This window comes from Otolemur garnettii, unplaced genomic scaffold (genome assembly GCF_000181295.1).
Source record: "Otolemur garnettii isolate 467f Iridium unplaced genomic scaffold, OtoGar3 scaffold00014, whole genome shotgun sequence".
NCBI lineage: Eukaryota > Metazoa > Chordata > Mammalia > Primates > Galagidae > Otolemur > Otolemur garnettii.
The window spans coordinates 13,587,210-13,614,069 of NW_003852409.1; the positions used below are offsets into that span (position 1 = coordinate 13,587,210).

General features: G+C 42.0%; 1 protein-coding gene across 3 annotated transcripts in view; it reads left to right on the top strand.

Annotated features, from left to right (window-relative positions):
• AKAP2 (A-kinase anchoring protein 2) overlaps positions 1–26,860 on the top strand; it is a 478,916-nt gene that overhangs the window by 274,222 nt on the left and 177,834 nt on the right. For 2 of the 3 annotated variants that reach the window (XM_023510474.1, XM_023510475.1), the window contains exon 7: positions 7,047–7,742. The exons of the other annotated variant lie outside the window; for it this stretch is intronic. In XM_023510474.1, coding sequence (XP_023366242.1) covers positions 7,047–7,742 — 696 coding nt within the window. The remainder of the gene's footprint in view (positions 1–7,046; positions 7,743–26,860) is intronic. 3 annotated transcript variants of the gene reach the window in all.

The window sequence follows — 26,860 nt, forward strand, 5'->3', positions numbered from 1 at the left end:
TGATGCCACAGCACTCTACCCAGGGCGGCAGCTTGAGGCTCTGTCTCAAAAAAAAAAAGAAAGAAAGAAATAGGCTTTTGCCTCTGTTATTCATCAACATCACGTCCTTGCTGTCTTATTTTTATGAATACTAAGGTGTCTTAGGAATAGAAATTCTTGAATAATTTTCAAATTTCAAATTTTCGAATAATTTTTAAATTAATAATTATTAATAACCGTGATTTAAGTAATTTCATCAATGCATAATTGTACATATTTGTGGGGTACATATGATATTTTAACACATGACTACAATGGGTAATGATCAAAACAGAGTAATTAAGATCTCTGTTACCTCAAACTTTCATCATTTCTTTAGGCTGAGAATATTCCACATCTTCTAACCTTTTTGAAATATATGATGAATTGTTAACTGTATTATCTTCTTGTGCTGTTGAACACTAAAAATTATTTCTTCTATTTAACTGTCCTTTTTTTTTTTTTTTTTTGAGACAGACTCACTATGTCACCCTTGGTAGAGTGCAGTAGCATCACAGCTCACAGCAACCTCAAACTCTTAGGCTTAAGCGATTCTCTTGTCTCAGCCTCCCAAGTGGCTGGGACTACAGGCACCCACCACAATGCCTGGCTGTTTTTTTGTTGTAGTTGCCATTGTTGTTTGGCAGGCCTGGGCTGGATTTGAACCCACCAGCCCTGGTGTATGTGGCTGGCGCCCTAGCTGCTGAGCTTTAGGCACTGAACCTATTTAGCTATACTTCTGAAGTTAGCTTTCTGGAATGAGAGGGAGAATCAACTCTGAATTATTTCCTCATTTTTCTTGTTGTTGACTTCACAATAATCAATCAAGAGAAGGTGTGAACATTTCCTTTGTTTGTTGGTTGGTTTTGTTTTGAGAGAGAGTCACACTTTGTCACCCTTGGTAGAGAGCCATGATGTCACAGCTCACAACAACCTCAAACTCTTGGGCTCAGGTGCAATTCTCTTGCCTCAGCCTCCTGACTTGCTGGGACTGCATGCCCCTGCCACAATGCCTGGCTGTTTTTTAGAGACGGGGTCTTGCTCTTGTTCTTGCTCAGGCTGGTCTCAAACTCGTGAAGTCAGGCAATCCACCCACCTGGGCCTCCCATGTGCTAGGATCACAGCAGGCATGAGCCACTGCCCCTGGCTGGCAACATTTCTGTGTAATCATTTGCTTGAAGGGATGAAACTACACATCTGTACTCATATGTTCACTCCACCAGTGAAGCATGGGCACTGCTTGTCTGTCACATGCCAGGTGCAGTGTCACCTACTGAGTGGTCATTATGCTGAAGTGACCCTTCTAAACCTCCCCCCGATGGGTGACAGTCATAATCTGGCTGTCCACTGCCCTCCTACTGTACCTCACACATCGGTGACTCAGGACCCACACAGGCTGTTCACAACACCAGACAATACCAAAGCCAGACATTTTTCACTGTACAAATGAGAAAAATGAGGCCCAAAGACAGGGTGTGCTTTGGACAGGCATTCGAATCCCCTGTCTTTCTCCCTCCCCTGATGCCTCCCATCATACCCACTAATGACAGGTGGGTGTGCATGTGGTCTTTACACTTGACATGTGGTCCCTCAGCCTAGTCCCTCCTGCTGTGATCACAATGACTCAAAGGAAGGGAGCCAGGCAAAGCCTGAGTCACAGGACTTAACTATTATTGAACTTTCCCTTCTCCCGGAATATAGTCTTATTTTGTAGGTTCTTGGACTGATTCTAAAATGGAATGGTATCCATTGCCTGCCCCCTTACTGTATCAGGCACCCGTGTTCCCCTCTTTTCTTGGCTCCTGACAGTGCTTACAGTCGGTTTCTCTCTGCCAAAGGGGAAGGCAGCAGAAGAGTGTTGAGGCCAGGGGAGAGAGTTTGGACTGGGCTCACACCTTCTCTGCCGCCCAGACCCGTCTCTCTGGGCCCTGCGGAGCCCCAGGCCGTAGCATCTCCTCTCCCTGAACTTCACCTTGGCTTTCACGTAGGCTTCTTCCCCAGAGGCATCACACTCCCCTCTGCACTTGGGTGTCATCGGACATAGAGACCAGAATTATCTGTCCCCACTGAAGTGTCTCTGCTCCTTGGAGGAGTTTTCCAACTGATGAAAGAACTGTGGAAGTTGGGGTAGGGGGAATAAACAAGGAAACCAAACACAAAGACCCCAGATCCCAGCACCCCTGCGGTCATTCATCTGTATCCTTTTGAAGAAACTAGCCATGTTGGTTCCTTAGTAATAAAATGTGCATATTATTCAGAAGAGCAAAAATGCTTTCTATAATCTAATCTTATTGCCATCACTCTATGATGTTTGGAAATCAATAATTAAAGATGTCATTCAACAGAAACTGCTTTCAGATTTCAGCCAGCCTATCAGTGAAACTTCCATTGAACTGTCTTCTGTCTCTGCCTTCCTCATCGAGAGCCTTCCTCCAGGAAATTTCAGAGAGCTTTTCTTGTGTTCCTTAGGCCCACAGGGGTCTCTTAAGATCTCTTTCAGGGGCTTCTCACAAAGCCCCCTCCCCTCAACAGCACTCCCTTTTCATTATATTTTTTTCATAAGGTGAGCAAAGGCACCAAGCCCTGCTGACCTCATCACTATACACACAGCAGTGAACCTCTGGTGTGGGAAGCTGGGGGGAAGGCAGGGTAAACTAGAGGATAGTGTCTGTGGTTAGAGATGAGGGCATGAGAGGAGTGAGAGGCCTTACTCGGAACTGCTGGGAGCAGTGGACAGCAGAGGAGTTTTTTAAATGGTATGTATTAAAAAATAATGTTGAATTGAAACTGTAAATCTCATTTCCCCATTGGCTCATATCCACCCTAGTTCACAGCTTGGAATATTATAGGCTGAGAAATGAAGCAAAGTAGTTCTTGGAAATTACTGGTGAAGAACACATTAAGGTATGCTTGGTGCATGGTTTTCCAGATGCCCAAATAACATTCTCATATGTGTCACAATGAAGACTACAGATTGCCTTTAGGTTAAACCAGAGTCCTCACAGTGCTCACCTACGTGTGACTTACTAGAGGGTGAATGCAGAAAGGAATGTGGGATCATACCCTTAAGGGACCTGCCAGAGGCCGGGTGCAGCGGCTCACACCTGTAATCCTAGCACTCTGGGAGGCCAAGGTGGGAGGATCCCTTGAGCTCAGGAGTCTGAGACCAGCCTGAGCAAAATAAGACCCCATCTCTACTCAAAGTAGAAAACTTAGCCAGGTGTCGTGGCAGGCACCTGTAGTCCCAGTTACTCCAGAGGCTGATGGCAGAGGATCACTTGAGCTCAGGAGTTTGAGGTTGCTGTGAGCTAGCCTGACACCACAGCACTCTAGCCTGGACAATAGAGTGAGAGTCTGTCTCAGAAAACAAAACAAAACAAAACAAAGAACCTACCAGAAACATGTGGTTCCTTTGAAGCCTTATGTTTTATCTGAAAAAAAAAAAAAAAATACAAATAAATGTTACATTTTATGGCATAACATATGTAAGTTTATTTTATTATAAACATGTGTTAAAAGTGCTTAAAATGTTCTGTGTTCATATTCTAGAAATATTGAAGGAATAGTGTATACGACATGTAAATGTAAATATCAGTATGTAACCCTAATGGAACCATGTCACATGTGGTCATTCTCAGAGCTGTCACATTTAAAGTCACAGACCGAACACCATGAGAAAGATATTCTGTTCTTTGCTTATCTCCCCTGAAGGATATTAAAAGGGACCTAAATCACTCCGCTCAGGGTTTCTCACTCTCCCTTTTCTCTCATCTGCATGTTCCACTCTCCGAAGCAGCATTTACCACCAGGAGATGCTCCCCCTCTGGCCACGTGTCATGGTGTTTACTCTCCAGCTAAACTCCTGCTTTCTCATCTCTTTCTTATGTGGATCTACTTAACTTTTCTAGCAAAGGACTTATCATCATCCCTCCTTTCTGTTTGATCTTTATTCTAGAACAGGCCAAGACAAATAAGGCTGGGGTTCAGATCATGGAGAAGGGAAAACCGAACCAACAGTGACGGCATTCTTGTTGGTGGGAAGAGGCAGAGGGATGCCTCTGAACATTCCCATGTTCATAATTTTATCACCTGTGGATATAAAAATAGATATATTTCATTTTCCACTCTGTATTGATTCCAGGTCAACGTATCATCTTGTTCACTTATTTCAAGGATATTTGAGGGATAGTTAGATATTGTGCCTACAAACTGACAATCAATTATTACTTTCCTTATTTTTAAATATGTGTTAAGAGGGACAGGATACAATAGTTAAACCCAAAACTGTGCTTTGTAATATAAGTGTAATATTTCAAGAACAGTCTTTTGGAATCCGTGCAAAACTTTCAATGCCTATTCTGTTTCTCCGATGGCACTCTTTGTGGGAAATCAGAAATAATTGAGATAAATATTCGTTTTGCTATCACAGTTATTATGTACGATCCCCTGTATCTCTCTGACAAATATTAGTTGGCCTCCATTGTGTAATTTGAGGAAACTCAAGATCTGTATACCGAACAAGTGAAACTTTCAAAATGAATGTGATGAAAATCAAACATGGGATTTTTCTTCATGGTCTTTTTAGTTAAGTGTTATCCATGAACAGTTTGTATCTGAATACAGAAGCAGATGGAACACTATCATTGCTGTTTGTTCAAACCAGGTCAAACTTTAATTACTATGTGTACTTTTTCACTGGTGTCATATTCTGCAAATTATTTGTGACTAGATTAAGACAGCCAAATCAGACTCTTCATTATCAGCATTTGTTTCACAGATATTTCCATGGGTACCTAATAGGCAAAAGGCTCTAAGGTAGGTGCTGGCAGGGAGGGGGAGTCATAGATAGATGTTGGCCAAGAAGCTAGCCAGCAAGGAGCCTGAAAATCTATGAAGCTGATAAAACATCTCTACCAAGAATTCTACCACTGAGTAGAAATAGTTAAGGGGCTTCAGAAACATTTAGGAAAAGTGTTTAGAGAATTATAAGAAGAGACTTGGAGATGGGAGGATCAAAGAAAGCTTATGGATGAAGGGGCAGTTGACCTTGACATTGATGAATGAGTCGTATTTGGATATGTAGAAACTCAAAAGAAGGACATTTCAGAGGAAGGGAATTTAACAAAGGTGGGAAATATTGAAGTCTAGGATATTGCTACATCTGGTTGTGCTAAAGGGAAAAGGAGCAATAGAATGATGATTGCCAAGGCAGTTTGGATCATCTTAACACAGGTGAGGGGACTTGTATTTATTCAGGAAGAGTTAGAGACTCAAGGCAATGATAAGCAGACATGTGCTCTAGGTCTCTAGGAGTCTTCCAGTGCGGAAGGGACGAAAGGCGTCTGGACAAAAGGAGAGGAGTCATGGGAGGAAGTTGAGTGTCCTTGGAATAGTGAGATGTTTGTTATGACCTCAGTGCATGGAGAACAAGAGAGGCCACGAGACAAAGTTAGAAAGGAAAGTTGTGACAAGTTCTGAAGGGTTTATATGCCAAGCTAGGGAGTTTGGGATTTATCCTGTATAGGTGCAAAGAACCAACAGAAGGTCTATGAGTGAGGTCTGTGAGTGAGCACAGTCTGGCCAGGGTCACACAGGAACAGGTGGCAGGCTGCCTTTGGTCCTCGGGCCACCATGTACAGGCCTGTGGACTAGAGTGAGGAAAGAGGGGTGTCAGGAAAACTTGGAAGGAAGGCTTTCATGCAGAGAGAAGAAGAGGGCCTGGATGATAGAGGTGGAGGTGAAATGGGTGGGGTGTATCTGAAGTAGAGTGAATCACTCTCAGTGATGGTCTGACTGTGAGAAATTAGGAAGAAAAGGACAAACCAGGTGTGATTCTGAGGCTTCTGGTTTGAGAGAGCAGGTGATGATGCTGTTATTTAAGACCAAGCTTAAGAAGAAGAGTTTTGAGAGAAGACGGAGTCAGTCTGGAAATTGCTGAGATTGATGCATTTGTGGATCATCCAGGTACGTGGAGCCCTCAGCTTTCTGGGCCTGGTGTATAGCTTGTTCCTATCCAGAATGTGTGCCTCACAGGAGTCTGTAAGGGACAGATTTGAAAGTATAAAGTGTCACAGGAGTCTATAGGCCAGGAAAGAGCTGGTCCTTAGGGATACCAGACTGGCAGCAGGATTTGGGATGAATTAGAAGAGATGGGACTGGGGCAGGAAGACCAGGTGTAGGAAGCTCGTCCAACAATCTAGGGAAGAGGAAGTGAGTGTCTCATGTTGAGTACTGGCAGTGAAATAAGTAAGTTGGCAGGTGGGAAAGCTATGATGGGGCAGAATGCCAAGGATGTGGCACAGCGTGCATGGAAGAAGAAAGAGGCCTTCTGTGGTCACCAGCCTCGAATCCTGGGGTCCTCAGATGATGCTACTTCTGTCTTGTTCTTTTCCTGGTTCTTGTTCTAGAAACCTAGTTCAGTGACGGAAGTCCTCACAGAGCACACAATAGGATGATAGGAATGCTCTCATACCTTTTCAAGTTTTGCAAATATCCTGTTTTATTGCACAATGAAGGGTAGCCATGTCCCACCAACAAAAAAACCTTTGCATATTCTCCATTAACAGTAAAAGGAAATGTAGAAAAAAAAAGAGCACTGATGAAAGAGTTAAAAAAAAAATGCAAGATTTCCAAATTGGTACACATTTCAACCAAGGGCTTCAAAATTGTCTCTTAGTTTAGGAAGCCATCAATCAAGGTAAATTTGCATGTTGCCGACCTCCCTGAAATTCTTTACACCGAGATTGAAAGTCTCTTGTGGCCTTATTTTAGCCAATTTTCCTTAAAAGTCTGAGTGCCATTGAGATATAGTGACTCTGGGCATCTGCCACCCCGGTGCCTTAAGCTGCTGTGTTGAAATACGAACGTAACCACCTCTGTCCACGGTGTGCACCTCACTCTAACACTCAAGATGCTTGGCGGTTAGAATAGACAGGGCACAGAACCTTTTTTTTGTCTGTTTGGCAATTAACCATTCACTGGCTTTTTTTGTTGTAACATGCACTTCCTTTCTCTTGTTTTCATTCAAGCTGTGTACGCCATGGAAATTAATGTGGAGAAAGACAAACAAACAGGAGAGACCAAGATTCTCTCTGCGTCTCCCATTGGCCCAGAGGGGATCCGTCAGAAAGGAGTCAAAGTCTATGATGATGGTACCAAAGTAGTGTATGAGGTGCACTCGGGAGGCACCATAGTAGAGAACGGAGTGCACAAATTAAGCGCAAAGGAGGTAGAAGAGCTTATTCAGAAGGCTGGACAATCATGTTTAGGAGGAGGGCACGTGTCAGAAAGGACTGTGACCGCAGACGGGAGCTTCAGTCATCCTAAAGAACACATGCTCTGCAAAGAAGCCAAGTTAGAAATGGTCCATAAGTCTAGGAAGGATCACTCTCCTGGGAACCCGGGGCAGCAGGCCCAAGCCCCCAGCACTGAAGGGCCAGAGGCAAACTTGGACCAGCCAGTCACCATGATCTTTATGGGCTACCAAAATATCGAGGATGAAGAGGAGACTAAAAAGGTGCTAGGCTATGATGAAACCATCAAGGCAGAATTGGTCCTCATTGATGAAGATGATGAGAAGTCCTTGAGGGAGAAGACAGTGACGGACGTGTCCACGATTGACGGGAACGCGGCTGAGCTTGTGTCCGGGAGGCCGATCTCAGACACCACAGAGCCCTCATCCCCAGAAGGGAAGGAAGAGAGCCTGGCCACAGAGCCAGCCCCAGGTACCCAAAAGAAAAAGCGCTGTCAGTGCTGTGTTGTCATGTGACCACTTCCTTCTTCCCTTTCCTCCTGGGCAGCCTCTGCACTCTCCACCACTTACGTAGACCTCACTGTACCACTAACTGCAATACTGTGACCTGGAAGCAAACACCTGCCTCGCCTTGCAGTTGGATTGCTTTGAGCTCTCTCATTTTTTTTTTCCTTTTCTTCACCTGAGAGACAACGTGCATGTGTGTGCTTCATTCTTTCCAAGAACTTGCTTTTCCTCTAAACCTTTCCTTGTGTCTTCAAGAGTGAATCGATTCCTTACTGCTCGATTGGAATGGACTCTTTATATCCGCCAGTGATATAGTAGCCTTAATTCACTTGACTGCCATGGAACCTGTTGGCACCGGGGGTTTCATTCTGTAACGTGTTCCTGTAATGTAGTCGCACACCACCACCACGTCCCTGATTTCTCACTTGCCTCCCTTGCTGTGGATTTTTGTTTTTATATCTTGTGTGGCAAAATGCTGTTGGCTCTAGCCAGTTGCTAGTGTAGCCAAAAGTGGACCTTACTTAGTCTGTCCGATCTAGGGTGATGCTTTTTGCTGCCTTACATAACGCTTCCAGATTACAGTATTGTGCAATTTGTGGCTTTCCTTCTGTTAAAACTGAAATGAAGCTGATGGGAAAGAACCCAGAGCTTGTCACAGCTGAAATGTAGGGACTGATTCCATAACCTGCTCATCAGCCTGTCTCTCTTTCTCTGGCTTACCCAATGCAATGAACCCTTTATATAAGAAGCACCATTTTGAAATGTCTAAGGACACGAAACATTGTTTAAGCATCCGTAGTGATTGATCTCCAAAACTTAGGCGAATCCATGAGCCTTGTTTCTATTCTTTCCCAAAATGTAAAATTTTATATTGTTTCTTTTTTCATGGATATTTTCCTGATCATGTTAATCTGTTTCCAATGAGGGGATGATTTTTGAGAAGTCTCTCTGCAGTGACACTATTTTTAAAGTAGTCTTTCTGACCTACAGTGGTTGCTCCGATGCTCCCACTTCATCCCAGATGGTGCTGTAATGCATTCACTGTTCATCTCACGTGTCTGGTTGATTACAGAGCCATGCATCTGCACTCTTTTCTTTCTGTCCCCCTGAGAAAGAGAATGTTTCGGGTAACTTCAACATGGGGGTTTACCCACTCACTCTTCAGAGAAAAACTTTCAAATGTAAAAAAATGTTTAAAAGATTAAGAAAGACCTGTCATCTCAACATACGCATTGAGTGGCATGTAGCTACGCTTTTCAAAGCATTGTTTTGAAGCTTCTGGAAACTCCAGAACGCCGAAGAATATGTTTTATCTAGAACACAATGAACAGTTCTTGAAATAAATTCTTGGCCCTCCCCTGGAAAGCAAACAACTACATATATAGTAAGACCAAAGGGAAGTAATCTAATAAAAGAAGAATAATATAGTAATGACATAAAGATGTAACACGTTAACTGATTTTAATAAGAGATATCTTAACTTTAAGTTCTTTGCCCAAATGTTCATAGCATTTTTGCAAATCATTCACAAAATTGTCTATGTTCCTGTAGAATCTATTTTCGAGGAAAACATAAAATATGATAAAATGTTACTGCAAGTCTAACTCCTGTGGAAAGTAGATGAGAAAAATAATAAGGTAGTCTTGAGAGAATTTTATTATGGAACCTATTAAATTTGACCTATTTAGCTAACTCAGTGCTATATCTATTATTATTTTTTAATTTTTTGAAGTTGTGTTTATCCTAATTGGAAAGAAAAAACACCATTTTTTACTTTTTAAAGTTATTTTTTCTTAAAGAAGTACATTGTAATGGGGGAAAAGTGAGTTGTTTTATTGCCAATCTGTAAACAAAAAAAGTTAAAGAGGGGAAAAATTAAGTAACTAAGTTCTACTATTTAAGATGATTCCATCCATGGCTTGGTTTTTGAATGGAATTATCTCTAAATCTCAGGTTTACCAAACCAGCTGCCAATGAATAAAACTAATCTATTGTCTAAGTATCTGGTTTTGAAGTCTAAAAATCTCACTACTTTCAGCTCCATTTTCTTTAGTACATGGTCACATAAGCATCATTTAAACATCCTATAAAATGACATGCAGATAAACCTACTTACCTAGAAGGAGAAAATAGTTTTGATGTGTTGGACAATCTGTTATGTTAATGATTTATTTAGGAGAGAAACAATCTAAAAGTTTACCATAGCTTATCTTTTTTACTCACTTGGCGATTAAAACTGTTCAATCTTGAGTTTTTAAAAGCATGGTCAAGGAGTGAAATGGTAGATGATAGAGCCCTGGAGTTTGTTATTTGGTAAACAGAATCAGTCTTCCCAGGATGGATGATTCCCTGAAATGACCTACCCTTCCATCAGTGAACTATTTACTCGTGGAGAAAATGATCTGCACCTCTCACCACAACACTACACATAAGAGCTAAAGGATTGATGATATTCCACACTCTCATTCACCCATTATTATTATTCTAGGGAATAGTGATTAGCAAACGATATGGATTAGGATTATCACTATATATACGTTTATTATTACAGATTATCACTTAATAGTCTCTAAAGTAAGATGTGTTGCCTTTATTAAGGTTGTGTGGCACAGTGAATGAAGGCTTGTTTGGATATGGCATATCTATTTGCATAGCTCCCCTCATTTTCCTTTCATGATGTGGGATTCAGGCTCAGCCAGTGCTTTTACGGGATGAGACCTGTAATCCCACCTACAGTAGCATGTAACTCCCCCATATGATGAAAATGTGAACTGAGTTGTGATTGTGAACAGTCTGCCTTCCCTGCTGCTGTAGGCTTCTCTCTGTAAAACCTTTATTATGTGTGGTCTCACACCTTTCCAAGATGCAGGGTATTTGGTTACATAACCAGACTAAAGAATCAATAATGAAGCTGCAAAACCATGATCTTCTTTGAGCTAATGATTAGATTTTCCTTTAAAATCATTTCTTCAGTTCCCTTTTAAATAGAAAGAGGAGGAAAAAAGGGAAAGGAGGGATATTTTACTTTCAATGGCCTTGAGTTGAAGATTCTTTCATGGCTAAAATGCAAAGTTTAACCCTACATATCCTGAAAAATCTTGATGACTTGTGTATCTTTGAGTCTTTTTTCTTTCTTTTTACAATTTTTCACCATGTAGCTCTTTAATTATATTGATTATTTGTATTATTTCCCGTATGTAAGCAAAAAATAACTGCCTCAAAAAGTGATTTGACAATATGCAGTGATGTCACTTAATATTGAACAAGAGGTACGAAGGAATTCCCTTCTGGCCAAACCCAGAACATGGTTTCCTTAAAGCTTCTGCATAATCTGAAAATTACTAAAACGCTTTTAGGGAACTTTAATTCTATTAATTTATGATTCCTTTCTGAAATGTTAATAGCCATGTATTTGCTTTAAATTTTTACCTATTCCATTTTACTCCTTGGTGATAAATGTGTTTTTTTTTTTCTGCATATACAAGTTGAATATTTTATTTTGGGTAGGGTCAAACTTTTGTAAAAAGGAAGAAATGTTATATATAGATATAAACGATATGTATATATAACATAGATATAGTTCCCTAGACATAGAATATTATCTCTGGAGCAAAACATCAAGGCCACATGTGAAAATAGTTTATTCCTCTGAATTTCACAGGATGCCCTTAAAAATGTCCATTTACTAAATGCCAGTGAACCAACGGGTAGCAAAAAAGGAGGGAGGGAATATGGTGATAAAGGCAACATCTAACTGTTACACCAGGTCTTCCTTTTAAAGAAGTATCAACCTGTCAATTTGAAGCACAGATGAGCATCGAATATGCACTGAGAACTTTTTTTGTTTGTCTGGAAGCTCTCTGTGCTTCCCTGGACCCACTGGAGAGTTTAACTCCCTGACAGGCCTTCCCTTGTAGAGCTATTCTCACCTCTCGCAACGTGAGGTTCCTGCAAAGTCCACTCTAAGATGAGCAGTTTCACGTTGTATGTTTTGCAACGTGCACCTTTGTCATGGAAACCACAACTTCTCAGTGTGTTTAAGACACAGGTTTCAGAAACTTCCTAAATTGGCATTCTTTTGGATGCTCCCCAGTTTCTGAATCAAAGCATACATATGTGTATGATTAAATTCCTTTGATTAGGATGGAACCCCAAACGTATCCTTTGTCCCACTGAATAGGACAACACAGTAGGAGAACAGAGTTACTGGTACGTATCATAAAACAGGCGACATCATGAGGAAGAAGGGGTTTTTGATTCCCCCATGACCAGTTTACCTTCACCAAGGCCTTCGTCTGGTCTTATCGGAAAACCTTTCCTGCATTTTCTAGAGAAAAAGGAAAAACTCTTTGTAGGAGCACAATGCAGTTTGTGTCTGTATTTTCATAGCTGTAGCAAACTTCTTAATAAAATACCCGTTTCCACAAACTCCCACATGCTCATTGCTTGAATGTAAAATAAAGACTGCATCCTGAAAATTGCAAAGGGAAACTTCACTGGGATCCTTAGACCCGCTCCCCTGATGTAATTTTTATGTGACTGAGGCCTGTGCTCCCTCCTCCCCTCCGGGCTAACATAAAACAGGTCAGAACTGCCACATAAAAAACCTTGCTTTCAATGTGAAAATAGAATATGTAATTTCGGGGACTGAAGACTTTCTGCATCAAAGATCTAGACAGCCTTAACTTTTGTAAAAAAAAAAAATAATAATTTTTCAGCGTTCTCTTTTAACGAAACGTTTCCTGAAATTAATGGCTTTTTTATATTTCATGACTATTTTCTAAGTTTCTACAGGTTGAGGTGTCAATGGCCCTCTGGTGCCCATATTGCCTCGTAGTAGTCACCTGGGCCTATTTTTTTGCGAGTCACTGCATTTTTGTTAAAAGAAAATCATATTTCACACACCATAAAATTCTCCTTCTGGAGTGAAAGAAGAGAAATACAGAAAGAAAAGAATTACAGGGTGGCTTCCTTTTTATTCTCCTATGGTTAATGTACTGTATGGTCTATCTGTTTACAGAATGTATCTGCCTTGTCATGTTCACAAAATGAATGACAAAAAACAAGTTCTGATGTGCCATTGACAGTTTGCCTTAGCATCGCTGTTTATGTTCTTCCTTTCTGTCCTTTTAAAAATCAAGGTTGTATTCCAAAGCTGTATTAACACAACATTCTCTTCCCCACTCCTACCCAGCCTTCTTCAGAGCTGTGAATTCCATCACGGGAGGCTTGAGGCAGAACCTTGCAGGTGTGGCTGTAGAGGGGCTAAGGCGGGCATAGCATGGGCCTTCCCTCTGCCTTTCTGTCAACCGCACATGATTCTCTGGTCCCATCTGAGCCCACAGAATCATACTCTGATTTTCCGTCACGGGGGAGGGGCCCACGTGGGGCACATGAACTCCTGCGTTCATTTTCTCACAGCCCTGCCCACTGTGAGAGCAATGAACTTGAGGACCCCCCATCTGGGTCTGGGAGCATATTTTTAAGCACAATTGGCAAAGCTTGGAAAAAGTGTGAGGGATGGACTCAAAGCCGCGACTGAGGAGCGTGCTTATTCTCTGTATAGTGTCAGATGAGCAGCACGATATGGGAGGGGACAGGAGTGGCTGTAGAAATGGAATATTTTACATTTATGTATTTTTTTAAAGAATGATATTTTTATAATGAAACCGATATGCATTATGGAGCTTGAGTTTGAAAACATCTTTGATTGACTGAGTTATTTCTCCATTCCATTGAGGTAACTTTCTGGTGAATTCTGTAGCACCTGGCCAACATTTGAGGGCAGGAACAAAGGGCCCGTGACTTGGCCCTGCACTGCCGATGCATAGGATCCAACGTTTCCAAATAGACCAAGCTCAGAAGATTGAGCTTTTTACACCTGCCATTAGAGAAACTGTGACATATGGCTTGATAGCTCTCTGGGCTACACCTTGAATAGTATATAATGATCTTTTACAAGGAGATAGCTATTTTAAGTGCAAGCCAAGCCCAGCAACTATCAAAGTCCAAATCTTTCACATGCTTAAAGAGCAATTGCTACATTTGAGGTTAAGGGACCACTTAACTATGGTGCATTTGAAGAATATATGTGAAACGGTGAGTCAGAAGCATCTGACCACCTATAGTTTCTACATAAATATATAAACAAACACTATAAAATTTACCAGGTATTATTGGCCCTCCACCTATCTATCACGGGAGCTGCATTTTCAGAGTGACACAGACACAGGAAAGGATCGTCTTCATCCATCCATAAAGGAGATTCTGAATTTTTAGAGTTCCTTATTTTTCCCTCCAGTTTTCTGCCAAATTCTCAAGGCCCCATCCCAGTTATACTTGTGTTCATGAAGATCCTCACCCACACCTGTGTCTTTGTCTGATTGACAGAGTCGTCAGGTCTCAGCAACTGCTCACCACTGGTGTGAGACTTATTTCAAGCAGCGTCCTTCCCCAGAGTGGGGCCTTTTTTTACTGCCCTAACAGACCAAGATCTAAGGTCATAAACACTCTCTCTATTTCAAGAAAAATGATTCCTCTGGTCCTCATGCCACTCACTTTTATTCCTTTGTCACCAGAATCTCTTCAACAGTCCCAACCCCAGTCCAGCTGGGAACGTTGCTGTCATGTAGACAACTCTAAAAATGAAAGAACTATGCAATCACCTGAAGATGCTAAGGGAGAACCAGTTCCCTCTAGTCTCTTCTTACTAAGGAAACCTCTCAATGTGGAGATTAGGTGGGCAGGGAGACAGCCGGTCGCTGAGTTTTACAATGGCAGGTCTTGATACACAGAGAGACCACCAGGCAATGGCCAATCTGAACAGTTTTGTCTGTAGCTCCAACTCCAATTCTGTGATATCCTATTCTGGCAGGTGGGAAGAGTTCTATCCTTCGCAGGGTTCTGGAACATTCTTTCCTCCTCTCAAAAGTTCCTGACTTAGGAGAGTCAGAATCCTACAGGGGTTCCAGAAAATGTTGTGTCTGATGCAGCTTTCCAGTGAATGTAGGTTGTTGATGGAATTTTTCAGCTTTAGCATCTTACTCGGGGTGAGTGACGTCTCTGTAAATACTTCCGTTTGTGATTGGTTGGTGGGGGTGGGGGGTGGGAGCCTGTCGTGCTTACTCTGAATTAGCTTGCTGGGCTAGCTGCTGTACTTTGTAACCTGAAGTGTACTTTGACTGTTCTGTTTCCTCCAAATGAAAAACAAAACAAAAACTGACTTCAGAAAAGACACTGCCAGCGACAGCTGACGCTGTTCTTGTAGCTTCCCTCTGTTCCTCTGTACAGTATTAATAGACAATAAACTGCCTTTTCACTGCATCTACCTCTGTGTGTCTGAGCTCTGATTCTTTCCCCTTCTGACTTGCCACTAGCGAACTTCAGACTGTGCTGGGAGCCCCCTTCAACTGCTCATTAAAACTGAACACTAATCCAGTAGCTCTCACACTTGACCGTGCTTCAGAATCACCCAGGGGTTAGCAACGTGAAAGCTCAGTTACACCTCTGGAACTCAGAGTCAGATTCCTGGGTGGCGCCTGATAACCTGAATGTTTAAGAACTTCTCCAGGTGACTCCAATACAGGTGGTACCTAGACTGTGGGTTTGGGTGCTGCTCGCTGGGAACCGTCATGGCTTGCCGGTTCCAGCTGGTGTCCACACTAACTAATCCAACGTCCCACTGTTTCCTCTCTCTAACCCCCTTCTGCACATTCTCTCCACAACAGCCATCCTTTTCCTTATTCCTTGCAAACCCTGAAAAGCAGCCCAGACTGTGATTGCATGGGTCAAACTTGGGCTGCCCTTAGGTTAAGTGATAATAATAAGTGACAAGGTCCATGCAGTCTTCTAAACAGGACTGTCTGAAGACACACAGGGACATTGTTTCTCTTGGTCATAGCTCTTTTCTTAAGCAGAGGGTTTCTGTAAATGGCCAATTAGCAAATATTTTTGGCTCTGTAGGCCCAATGATCTCTGTCACCACTACTCACCTCTGCCAAAACGCAGCCGTACACAACATGTAAATGAATGAGTGTGGTTATGTTCTGACGCACTTTATTTACAAAAACAAATGGTTGGTCTGATTTGGTCCGTGGGTTCGTAGTTTGCCAACTCTTGGCCTCATACAGGACCTGGAAACTAACACGTACTCAAAAAAGGAAAAGGTAAAAATGTTGTGGCAGGAAAGAATGAGCAAAGAACAGATGTGATGCCTACCACCTGCAGAACTGTCACAGAATCCTTATTTTCTTTGAGGGTATTGAGTAAACAAATCAGCTGGAGAGTTCTCATTTGGTTAGATTCTGTGGTAGATTTTTTTGATGTCTTTATGCATAGAAGTAACTTCAAAGATGGAAACCTGAGTGGTGCCTTGTAGACTGTTCAAACAGGCTGAAATTGACAAGAATTTAATCAGTAGAAAATGGAGGAAATGTAAAACCATCCTGTCCTTGTTAAAAGTGCTGGGTTTACCAGAACCTGGTCCATAGGTCCCTAAGCATTTGTCCAAGTGTTTGTGGGGCTGTGTTTTGTCAGAGTCATCCTACACAGTGAGCAGCAGGGCTATCTTTACGTTATTCCCCCTGTTCATTGAAATACTCTTCAGTGTGTAGACATGCAGGCTAGAACTATGACAGCACATCACACATCTCACAGCTCTAGGGCATACCAACAGGGACAAATCTAGAAGCATAGGAAAAACTAGGTCTTTATATCCATCCCCCATGTTGTTGTGGAGCTGAAGGAAATAACATTTATGCAAAGCACTATGTAAGCTTGAAGTCAATGACAAATGCTTGTTTACCTGTCACAAGAAAGTTTCTGTTCCTCTGTCCAAACGTAAAGTATAAGCTGTTGAGGTGTGTTTCAGAACTGGTATAAAAAAGGAATCTGCTTTGCCCTCCTGGAGGGGTGGAGCTGCTTTTACAGTGCATTGAACCATATGAAATTACCATTTTGTAGATCAATAATGTTCTCTTGATTATTGACAGTTTCAGATAGTTCAACCTAATGATTCTATTCCCAGGATGATTTCCCATCACAGAGGGAAAAAGATTACCAGATGGACTCTGACTATAGCTGGAGGAATTTAAATGAGAAAGTTAGACCTTTGGAAGGAACATAGCTGAGTACTATCAAGTAGACCCAGGCATTTTCCCTGGGAGGGTAGGATTTCCTTTAATCCCACATCAATACTGTGAAGTAGACATTGCTGTTAGTCTTCCTTATACATCAGGAAACTGAATTGCAGAGACAGTAAGTACCTTGCCCAATGTAACAGAGCTAAAAATTGGTGCGAGGGTGAGGAGGAACAAGTTGCAAGTTCAACTCTCTTTTGTCTCACACAGAGGACTCTAGGTCATAGAAGTAGTGAGGGGACTGCCCTGAGACAGGAGACAGAAAGATTTGGATAACAGAGTCATTTATGCAAGAAAGACACAATGACACCATTTCTTATTTTGCACCTGTACCTACTCAAGCAAACACGCTCTAATAACACTGCCCCCTGGAGGCTGGGAGGTGTTTCTGCAGCATTTCCTCACCAAAGGAGAAGTAGAGGGCAAAGTCACCTTGTTCTGTTATCTATTCATCAGGAGTCCTGTTGTTTAGTTTCACAGTTTTTCTTTCCCCATTCATAAAAAGGATGTACAAAATTGCTCAGAACAAATTTGTGAAGTCCAAGAGTGGCATTTCAATCAAATAAGCAAAGGCAGCTTTGTGATGGTTATTGACAATGATGGTATTATTATTTTGCCCATGTTGTAACAGCTAAGAGGTGCAGCATGCCTTGGGGCATTGTGCAAGTCCTTTTGAGCTAAGCTCTATCACCCTTTGCCAGCCACTAATAGACCACGCTGTCTTCCCAGCAGCCCCTAAGCCCCGCTCTTCTCAAACAGCATCAAATCCTCCAGTTTACCGATAACGCAGAAAAGCAGAGATTTTTCTATTTGGAAGTTAAGGCTACAGGATCTCTAAGGGATCATTATCTAGGGCAGATGTTACAGACTGTTTTATCCAGATTCAGGGCTGAATCTGGTGTGCAGGTATGTTAGTTTACCTGCATAGTATTTAAAAATCATTTTGAATTCCTTGCCACTAACAATCAATTAAGAGAGTTTTTATTTAATAGTATAGTTCCAGCTTCTCTTGATAATTCAAACCCTCTGGCAGCAGTAGGCCTGCGTTCTTAGCTGACAATTGCATGACACTGATGGCAGCTGGTAACCCTAGAGGAGCCATACTTTCTTGTTCATCACCACCCTACTTCCTGTTATTCTTACTCCTGGCCAGCTTCCTTTGTTTATGTCCCCTGCCTGACCCCTATTGGCTTTTGAGTGTGTGACCCTTAATCTACCATCATCCACTCATTTGTGGCTGGCTCAAATAAGTCAGAGGTGCAATAGGAAGAAAATGGCAGAAGCAGAACTGGAGATGGAAGTCCCTTCGGAAGAATAAGACTTTGCACTGTGTGTGAATTCAAATCTACTAGAGGCTTTTTTAGTTTAATATCAAAATCTGGTACTTTTTGCTACAGAGGGACCCATATGATTTATATAATGATAGATTAATCCAAAACTGCTACACTTACAATTCAAGTGAAAAAAATCCACTTCCTACAACAATATATAGTCTATAGATTACTCCTCCCTCTATTCCGGAGGTTAAATGAACAATGTAATGTTTTAAGGAACTTTATGGTATCATGTGTTCCTTGGTAAGACATTTTATTCCTGGAAAAATAAACAAAAACTTTGTAATCAACAGTCTGAATCTGCTGTCAATAGTTCTGAGGGCTTTGTATTCCTTCTTAGTAAAAATAACAAGAGGCAAAGCCAATATATATTTCAATTTAAGTGCAATCTTCCAACCCCATAAATGTATCAATGTACAAAGTTATGATTTAATAAAAAATAATTTTTAAAAAAGTGCAATCTTCCCTCCTCTCCTAATCCTGTCTTTTGTCATGTTCCTGAGGTCATGTAGTCACCGAATAGTAATTTTCTCTAATGTTCATGTTTTTATCTTATGAAGAATAGTAATCAGCACAGAAGCTCACCAATTCAAAGGACTGATAAAACAAGAATCTTTCCTCCCAGGGCTTGTCATCAAAAACCAATGTGATCTGGCATTTGTTTGTTTTAATTTTAACTAAAGCCTAATCAAATTAAAGATAATAATCATACTTGCCAATTTTTTTTTTTTTTAATTTCCAAGTCACTGAGTCTTAAAAACATGAGCCATGGAACTATTCTTTTCAGGACAGGGTCCTTAGGTCAGCCTGAGACAGCCTGGAAGTGGGATGAGTTCTGCAATCCATGTGAATTGTCCATACCCTCAGAACCTGCCAACTCAAATTCCATTTCTTATTTTAAACTTCAGCTTATTTCAAACTAAAGTTTAAGGATAAGTTCAGCTGCTTCTACTTTCCCTGCTTGAATTCTAACTATACCTCCGAGACTTAGTGTGAGGTGCTGATATATATCTGAACTCAGTTTTTCCCTAAACTTCAGACTTTGGGCTATCACCTTAATTATTTTTGCCCTGCTTGTATATCACCCATGTACCATTATTTAATATTTTGATTTACTTCTTTGATTTAATTTACATAAAAGACAACTTTATACCACTATCATAAATAGGGATCACATGCCAAAAAATTAACTCAAAATAAATATAAATCAACATTATTAATTTCCAGCTGCATACAGATGGCTGATAATTCATACAGTTACCAGAGACCAACTCTCTCGTGTTAAGAGGAGGTAATAGCCTGGTTAGACAGATGTCAAAAATAGACTGCATATGCAACTTTGTGAGAGAACTTGAACCCGAAAATGTATATCTCCATCTCTTGAATATAATCAGATGGCATGAAAGAGAATCAAATGATAATAACCATTTTGCTGTGTGAGTCAGTGTTATGCAAGACCATGCCTACTTACTGCTAAAATTTGGGAACCACTGCCTTGCCATTTCCTTTAAAAACCCCAATTCCTCATTTAGAAGGTTTGGGTGGGAAATACAGAGTGACTTACTCAAAGCAACAGGAAGAGCAGAGACTGAGCTGGGATTCAAGCCTAGGTCAGAGTGACTTCAAATCCATTCTGTTACACTAGGTGCTCGTCATGCTAGTCCTTTTATAAGGAATGAATTAAAGACATCAGCAGCAAACTTAAGCTCTCTGGTAAGATCCCGATCATTTAAAAAAACAAAAGTAGCATCTGTTCCAGCTGAAGAGCTGTCTCTGGCATAAACAGTTTTTCGCCCGTGGAGGCCAGATCTGATTGGGCTCCTGCTGTGTTTTTCAAGCACAGTGATGTGGTCAGCTGTGAGTTTTCCGATAGAAGAGGAAGATGATGTGATATATACAAGCAGGCAGGGCTATTGATGGGCCCAAGGACTGGCGCTACTATGAGACACTCTTGCCTGTAGCTGCACTCTGCCTCCTGAGCACTACCAAGCTGACTCCTGCACGGAGCACTTCTTGGCTAACTCTTGAAAAGTCAGGGATTCAGTCAACACAAGCAGTAACCTGGCTCAACACTAGAGAATAAGCAGACGTGAGTGGAGAAAGAATCCCTCAAGGATAGCTCAGTTTCATTTTTCTCTCTTTACTTTTCTCTTCTTGCTATTGAATGGGCCTCAGTGTTTTGCAGGTGACATGCATTCCTACCTGTAGGGTGGGTTGAACTTTTTTAAAGGTCCGTTCATTCTTTCAGGAAGTACCTTGTCATAACTATCTGGTTCTCATTTCTTGCCTGCTGCACATTAGAACTGGGACGTTTTCAAATATACATACATATATGTGTGTAGATATATATAAATAATGCTATGAGGGCCCCACACCAGGGATCCTGATTTAATTGGTATGGGTGAGGCCAGGGATTTTTATCAAACAGCACCAGGGGTTTCTAAACGAGAACCAGCAAGTGCTGGAAACAGCAGTACAGGAGGGTGGGGGCAGGCGGCTGTGGGCCCAGGCCACAATCCTTGTGTCAGCTCTGAAAGCCAAACTAAAACGTAGGCTTTGGGTTCAAGAAGGAAGTAAAATCCTGAGTCTGTCATTAGCCAGCTGAGTAATCGTAGACAATTAATTTCACTTCACCAAGCCTCTTCTGTAGAATGAGGCTTCTATTAGGAATGTTTCCCCTTTTTCCTTTCTTTTCCATTACAAAAGTATTTGAGGCAGTTTATTGAAAAAAAAAACGAGAAGACAAAAACAGAGAAACCAAATCAAGAGAAAAATAAGGTCCTGTCTTGGTGTCTCATGCCTGTAATCCTAGCACTCTGGGAGGCCGAGGCAGGTGGATTACTTGAGCTTAGGAGTTAGAGACCAGCCTGAGCAAGAGTGAGACTCCATCTACTAAAGTAGAAAAGTTAGCTGGGCAAGGTGGTGGGCACCTGTGGTCCCAACTACTCAGGAGGCTGGTGCAGGAGGATCTCTTGAGCCCAAGAGTTTGAGGTTGCTATGAGCTATGATGTCATGGCAGTCTACCCAGGGTGACAAAGTGAGACTCTAGCTCAAAAAGAAAACAAAATAGAAAAATAAGAGGAAGCTGGAGGACTCAATCTAGCACACATTACTGAATGTTTGATTCAGTTTGTAAAATGTACGGCATGACACTACTTATATTTATGTACTTACCTTAACCAACCCACTTAATTCTAAGATCGTGGATCTGTTTTGAAAAAAACAAGAATATGAGATTATAGAAACATGAGATTTTGAGTGTGAAGGGACCTATGACCTGAGCTTTATTCCAATTATGCCATTTGTTATCTGACTTTTAGAGAAAGTCATTTTTCCTCTCTTAGCCCTTACTTTTTCATCTATAAAATGAGTAGTTTTACTCGATGACAACTAAGGTGATTTTGGGAGACACTATGTAGACATCAACCTCAAGAGTATTTTGCTTAATTTAAAAGGGAAGGAAAGGATCCAGGTGTGGTGACTCACGCCTACAATCATAGCACCCTGGGAGACCAAGGTGGGAGGATCCCTTGAGCTCAGGAGTTCGAGACCAGCTTGAGCAAGAGCAAGACCCTCCATCTCTACTAAAAGTAGAAAAGTTAGCTAGGCATGCATGGTGGTGGGCACCTATAGTCCCAGCTACTAAGGAGGCGGATGCAGGAGGATCTCTTGAGCCCAAGAGTTTGAGGTAACTATGAGCTAGGCTGGTGATATGATACCAGGGCACTCTAGCCTGGGCAAACAGAGTGAGACTCTGTCTAGGAAAAAAAGAAAAGAAAAGAAAGGAAAGGGATGGAGGAAAGACAGAATCAGAGAGAAAGAAAGAGAAAAGAAAGACATTAAGAGAAAGGGTGCTTTTCCTAAAAGGTGCTGAGTCCCTGGCCTTTGAAAGCCATTTGCTGGCCTGGCCTGGTCTCGCCTGGCCTGTGGAGTCCGTGGGTGAATCCCACCACTGCCTTGCTCCAGGGTCTCAAAACCCAGTGTTCCTTTTCCTGTGTGTGAAACTCAGTGGGGGGAATACGTGCCTGGCCAAAATGTATACTTCACACATGGCTGGAAAAAAGAGTCTGAATTCTCCTCTTAAAAAGAGAGACAGAATAACCTTTGCCCAGCATCTCTTCCTGCCCCGCCCTCTCCTAGGAGACTCGGTAAACCTGCCAGCTGAGAATCTCCCAGGGGGTGAGTGCAGCAGACACACACCACTGCTCACCTATTCTAGAAGGTTTTTCTAAAGGAACCTTGAGTATTTGAGCAGCAGCCTGACAGTGCTTCTCTCCACAGACAATGGGTAACTCTGGCCAAAATGTAGGTTCCTTCTCTCATTCTCCCTGCCCCAGAGCTGAATGTCCAATGTAACCGGATCTGAAATCGATAAACCAGTTCTGCTCCTTAGTAGTTCTGTGTCTTTGGGCCAAACACTTGGCCTTTACGCTCCATAGTATGCCGTGGGCAGTTGCCTGGGCATGAAAGTATTCATATCAATCGAAAGAGTTTTAGGAGCAGTGGATAGAAAGCTAGTCATGGAAATTCTAAGTTGAGTGGGGTTAGTTGACTGAGCTCTGGCTAAAGATGGTTTGGTTTCAGGTCTTTGCATCTGAATGTTGGAATGAAATGTGGGAATTTTTAGATCATTTCCTGAAGCTACGGCTGGATAATGAAATCCTTCATTGCCAGTGTCCGGGTATCCATCGACTCATCACCAAGGCATGCCCCTACTTAGGAAGAGCAGAGAATTGCTGCTTTGTTCTTTTCCTCCAGAATCAAAATCAAAACCTCCTCCCTGAAATAAAAAATCTACTAAAATTTAACACCTCCTTCTCCATCTTCCTTCCCCATCAAACCTTAGTTCTCACTGGTTCCTCAAATAAATTCTCCTTTATAAGTAAGGAGCCTAAACCTGCCCCTCACTGACTGCAACCACCTCCCTCCCCTTGACTCAGGCTGTTTTCTACATACCTAGAAAAGCATGCACTCCCTGCCTTTGGAGAAGTCTTATCCCAATCAGTCCGGGGGGCCTTTCTTCTTATGCCGGACCCTTACCTACCCATCCCATTGTTTTCAGCCCTCCTCTGGAATCCATTCTCCTGCTGTTTTTACATGTGACTGAAATCTGAATTCATTTGATAAGAGACTCATTTTCTTTTTAGTTCCAGAAATGTTTCAGGAGCAGCATCTTTTCTCTCTAAATTAGTTGACCTTCACCCGGAGACTCAGACTTGCACACTGTAGTTGAAAACCACCATCACGATTTAATGCCACCTTGGCTCCCAAGAGTGAGTGGGGAAGGATGGAACAGGAATCCTTGCCAGAAAAGGAAATTATGGTTTTTATCTCTTCCTATGTCTAGGAAGGTGTAGTTAGTGTTCTTTGTCAGCAAAGAAGGGATTGGTGTTATGCTGATGGCCATGGGTCCTCTGAACTTCTACCAGCAGTTTCCAGGCAAGTTTAGCAACAGAAATATAGACAAATAGTTTTCCTGTACCTCATCATAGGAAAAGAGTATGTGCATGGGTAGATGTTTGCTATTTTATGAGTGGCCAGCTGTGTGTTAGGCTGCTAGAGCACACCAGTTCTGGCTGGTGGGGAAGGGGACTGGAGTTCCTCAGCAGGGCTACTAGGTATGATTGTTCAGGTTGCATACTGCACAAATCTAGAGAGCTCCATTCATGCAGAGTATGATGTGAATGGTGCCCTCAGCATTGTGCAGTGCACCACAAGCATACTCTACCTGTTCAGGCAAAAGTAATCTACCAGTTCTTTGGAACATGTAGCCAAAAATCAACCAGAAACGTACATTATCATCATAGCATCGCACCTGTATTAAACTTGCTATAATATGTCAAGTTGCGGGAGCCAGTTTTAACCTATGGACTAAGGACTTGAACTTCTAAGAACCAGTAACCAAAACATACTCTGAGAAAGCAGGCATATTCTTCCTTGAAGAATCCAGTTAAGTTTAAGGACAGTTAAGTTTAGATGAACACATGGCACAGGATAACTGTTCTGGGGTGCTGTAGCTGGGATCGTGGACCAGAATGAAAAGGGCAGGGCCATTAGCTTTTCTCCTGAAGGTAGAGCAGAATTTCCCAGAGTAAAAAGTTTCCCAGTGCCCATTTAGGTTTCCCTGACTAGGGTGACCACATGTCCCAGTTTGCGTGTGTTTTCCCAGTCTGGATTTCAGTAGTGTTCCAGTTGGGATAATGAAGTGTATGGTCATGCCACCTCCAGCATTGCAGATGGGAGTCTCTGCTTTGCCAACCACCTTGCACCTCAGACCCACCTTTCCTTTCATTCATCGACGCCTTGGCAATTCCTTGTGATATAGAAGTATTGCTGACAGGGATGGACTGCATTGAAGGATCAGACGACTGTCATCTGACAGTCAGCCCTATCACATCAAATCATTTCTTTTTTCTCTTTGCCACTTTTGATCACTATCATATTCCTGTGGGGACTCAGCGAAGAGGACCCCTAGAACCACTCCCAAGCCCCATACTTACTAGGCAGAGAGTCAACAGAGGATATTGGCTTCTGGCCTGTGTCATTTGCTTCTGCCCACAATGATTAATGAGGGAGATTCACTACTGGGTATGTTCAGTTGTTATAATTGCCACCAACAAGATGCAGGAGGGAGGAGTGTGGCTTAAAGTCCATTGCAAATGCACATTCATTCAACAACAACCAAGAAACACACCCAAGACTATGCAGGAGCTGCCCAAGGCCTGAACATGTGCTGCACAGTGGGCTCAGAGTTCTGGTTCCCTGCCACTCGCTTGCGCCACAGTTTCTTCATGTGTAGAGGGACAAGGAACGTTAAATCTCTTGCAAAGTATTTTGTACACTGCCTGGTAAATACTGGCAGAATTGTTGAAGTGTTAGTTCTTAGTAGGAATGAGAGCTGGGACGTAAGCCCTAAGAATGGTCTGAATTAGGGAACAGCAACGATGGTCTTTGGAGTATATCTGGCCCTCTGCCATTTTTTGTAAATAAAGTTTTATTGGAACACAACCATACTCATTTATTTACATATTGTCTATGCCTTGTTGAGTAGCTGGGAAAGAAACCATAGGACCCATAGAACCTAAAATATTTATTGTCGCGTACTTTATAAAGGAAGTTGGCTCAACTTGGCACCCGTAGCACAGTGGTTACAGCGCCAGCCAAATGCACTGAGTCTGGCAGGTTCAGGCCTGGCCTAGGCCTGCTAAACAACAATGATAACTACAACAAGAAAATAGATGGGTATTATGGTGGGCACCTGTGGTCCCAGCTCCTTGGGAGGCTAAGGCAAGAGAATCACTTAAGCCCAAGAGTTTGAGGTTGCTGTGAGCTGTGATGCCATGGCACTTTACCAAGGGTGACATAGTGAGACTCTGTCTCAAAAAAGAAAGAAAGAAAGAAAGAAAGAAAGAAAGAAAGAGAGAGAGGAAGTTGGCTGGTCCCAGGTTAAAGCATAAGTCAGATTCTCAAATTTGCATTTTTATTCTACAAGCAGTTAAGTGAACACTGATTAAATGCCCTAATCTATAATAAATGTTTAAACATTGATTATCTTATTTGACTGTGCCCACCAGTAGCTCTTCAAGGTTGATGTAGATATTACCCCATTTTATATGGGAGCTTCAGAGCACTTATGATTCTGTAAAATTGCAGAGTCAGGATTCATACTCTGGTCTCCTGATCCTAACTCCAGAATTTCAGGGAGTTATAAGGGCAGGCATCTTGGAGGAGTTGGGTTTGCACTTGCTATTGAAGGATGAGTGTGGCTGTCAAGAAGCAAAGGGAAGACCCAGGAGAGAGCATTCTAGACAGAAGGAGTGCTTTGATCAAAGGGGCTCAAGTGGGAACCTCAGGCTATCTCTGGTCGTCTGATTGGGTAGAACACAAGGAACCTGAAGGGACTGAGGGAGAGGAGGTGAAAGAAGTGGCTTGAGGCCAAGATGTACACAAACAGGCTATTCCTCAAGGAAGAAGTTACAAACTGAAAGTTCAAGGTCAAGCCCGTAGACATATCATGTTTGACTTTTATTGCATTGATTCCTACAAAGATTTTCCTTTTGAATTTCTAACCAACAAATCCTACATTTTCATCTTCTCTTGAAAAATCAAAAGATCAGGGGTACAAGTGAATCTTTCTAAGAGTAGAACGTGAACGTTTTAAAACAATAACTGAGAAAAGGACATGAAGGCTGTGTTGACCAGTTTGATGGAAGTATTTCGGATTGCATTCGAAAACCCCACACTGTACCCCAGAAGTGCATTAATGTACATAGTTACCATTCAATTAAAAAAAAAGAAAAGAAAAGAAAAGAAAAATCAAAAGATCTAGCCATGCAGGACCCACATTCCCAGGAAGCAGGAATGAGCTGGGGTTGAGTTCAGCTGTTTCCTTAGCTCAGTGTTTTTCAACCTTTTTTTTAATCTCCCCCACACACTCGAACCTATGGTTAAATGTCCATGGCACATTTAAATAGGGTTTATCCAAAAAAAAGAGGTAAGAAAAAGAATATACTTACTGTGCTTTCAACTTCTATTTTTTGAACTCACAGCAACCTCAAATTCTTAGGTTCCAGTGATCCTCTTGCCTCAGCCTTGAAGGTGTGGAACTACAG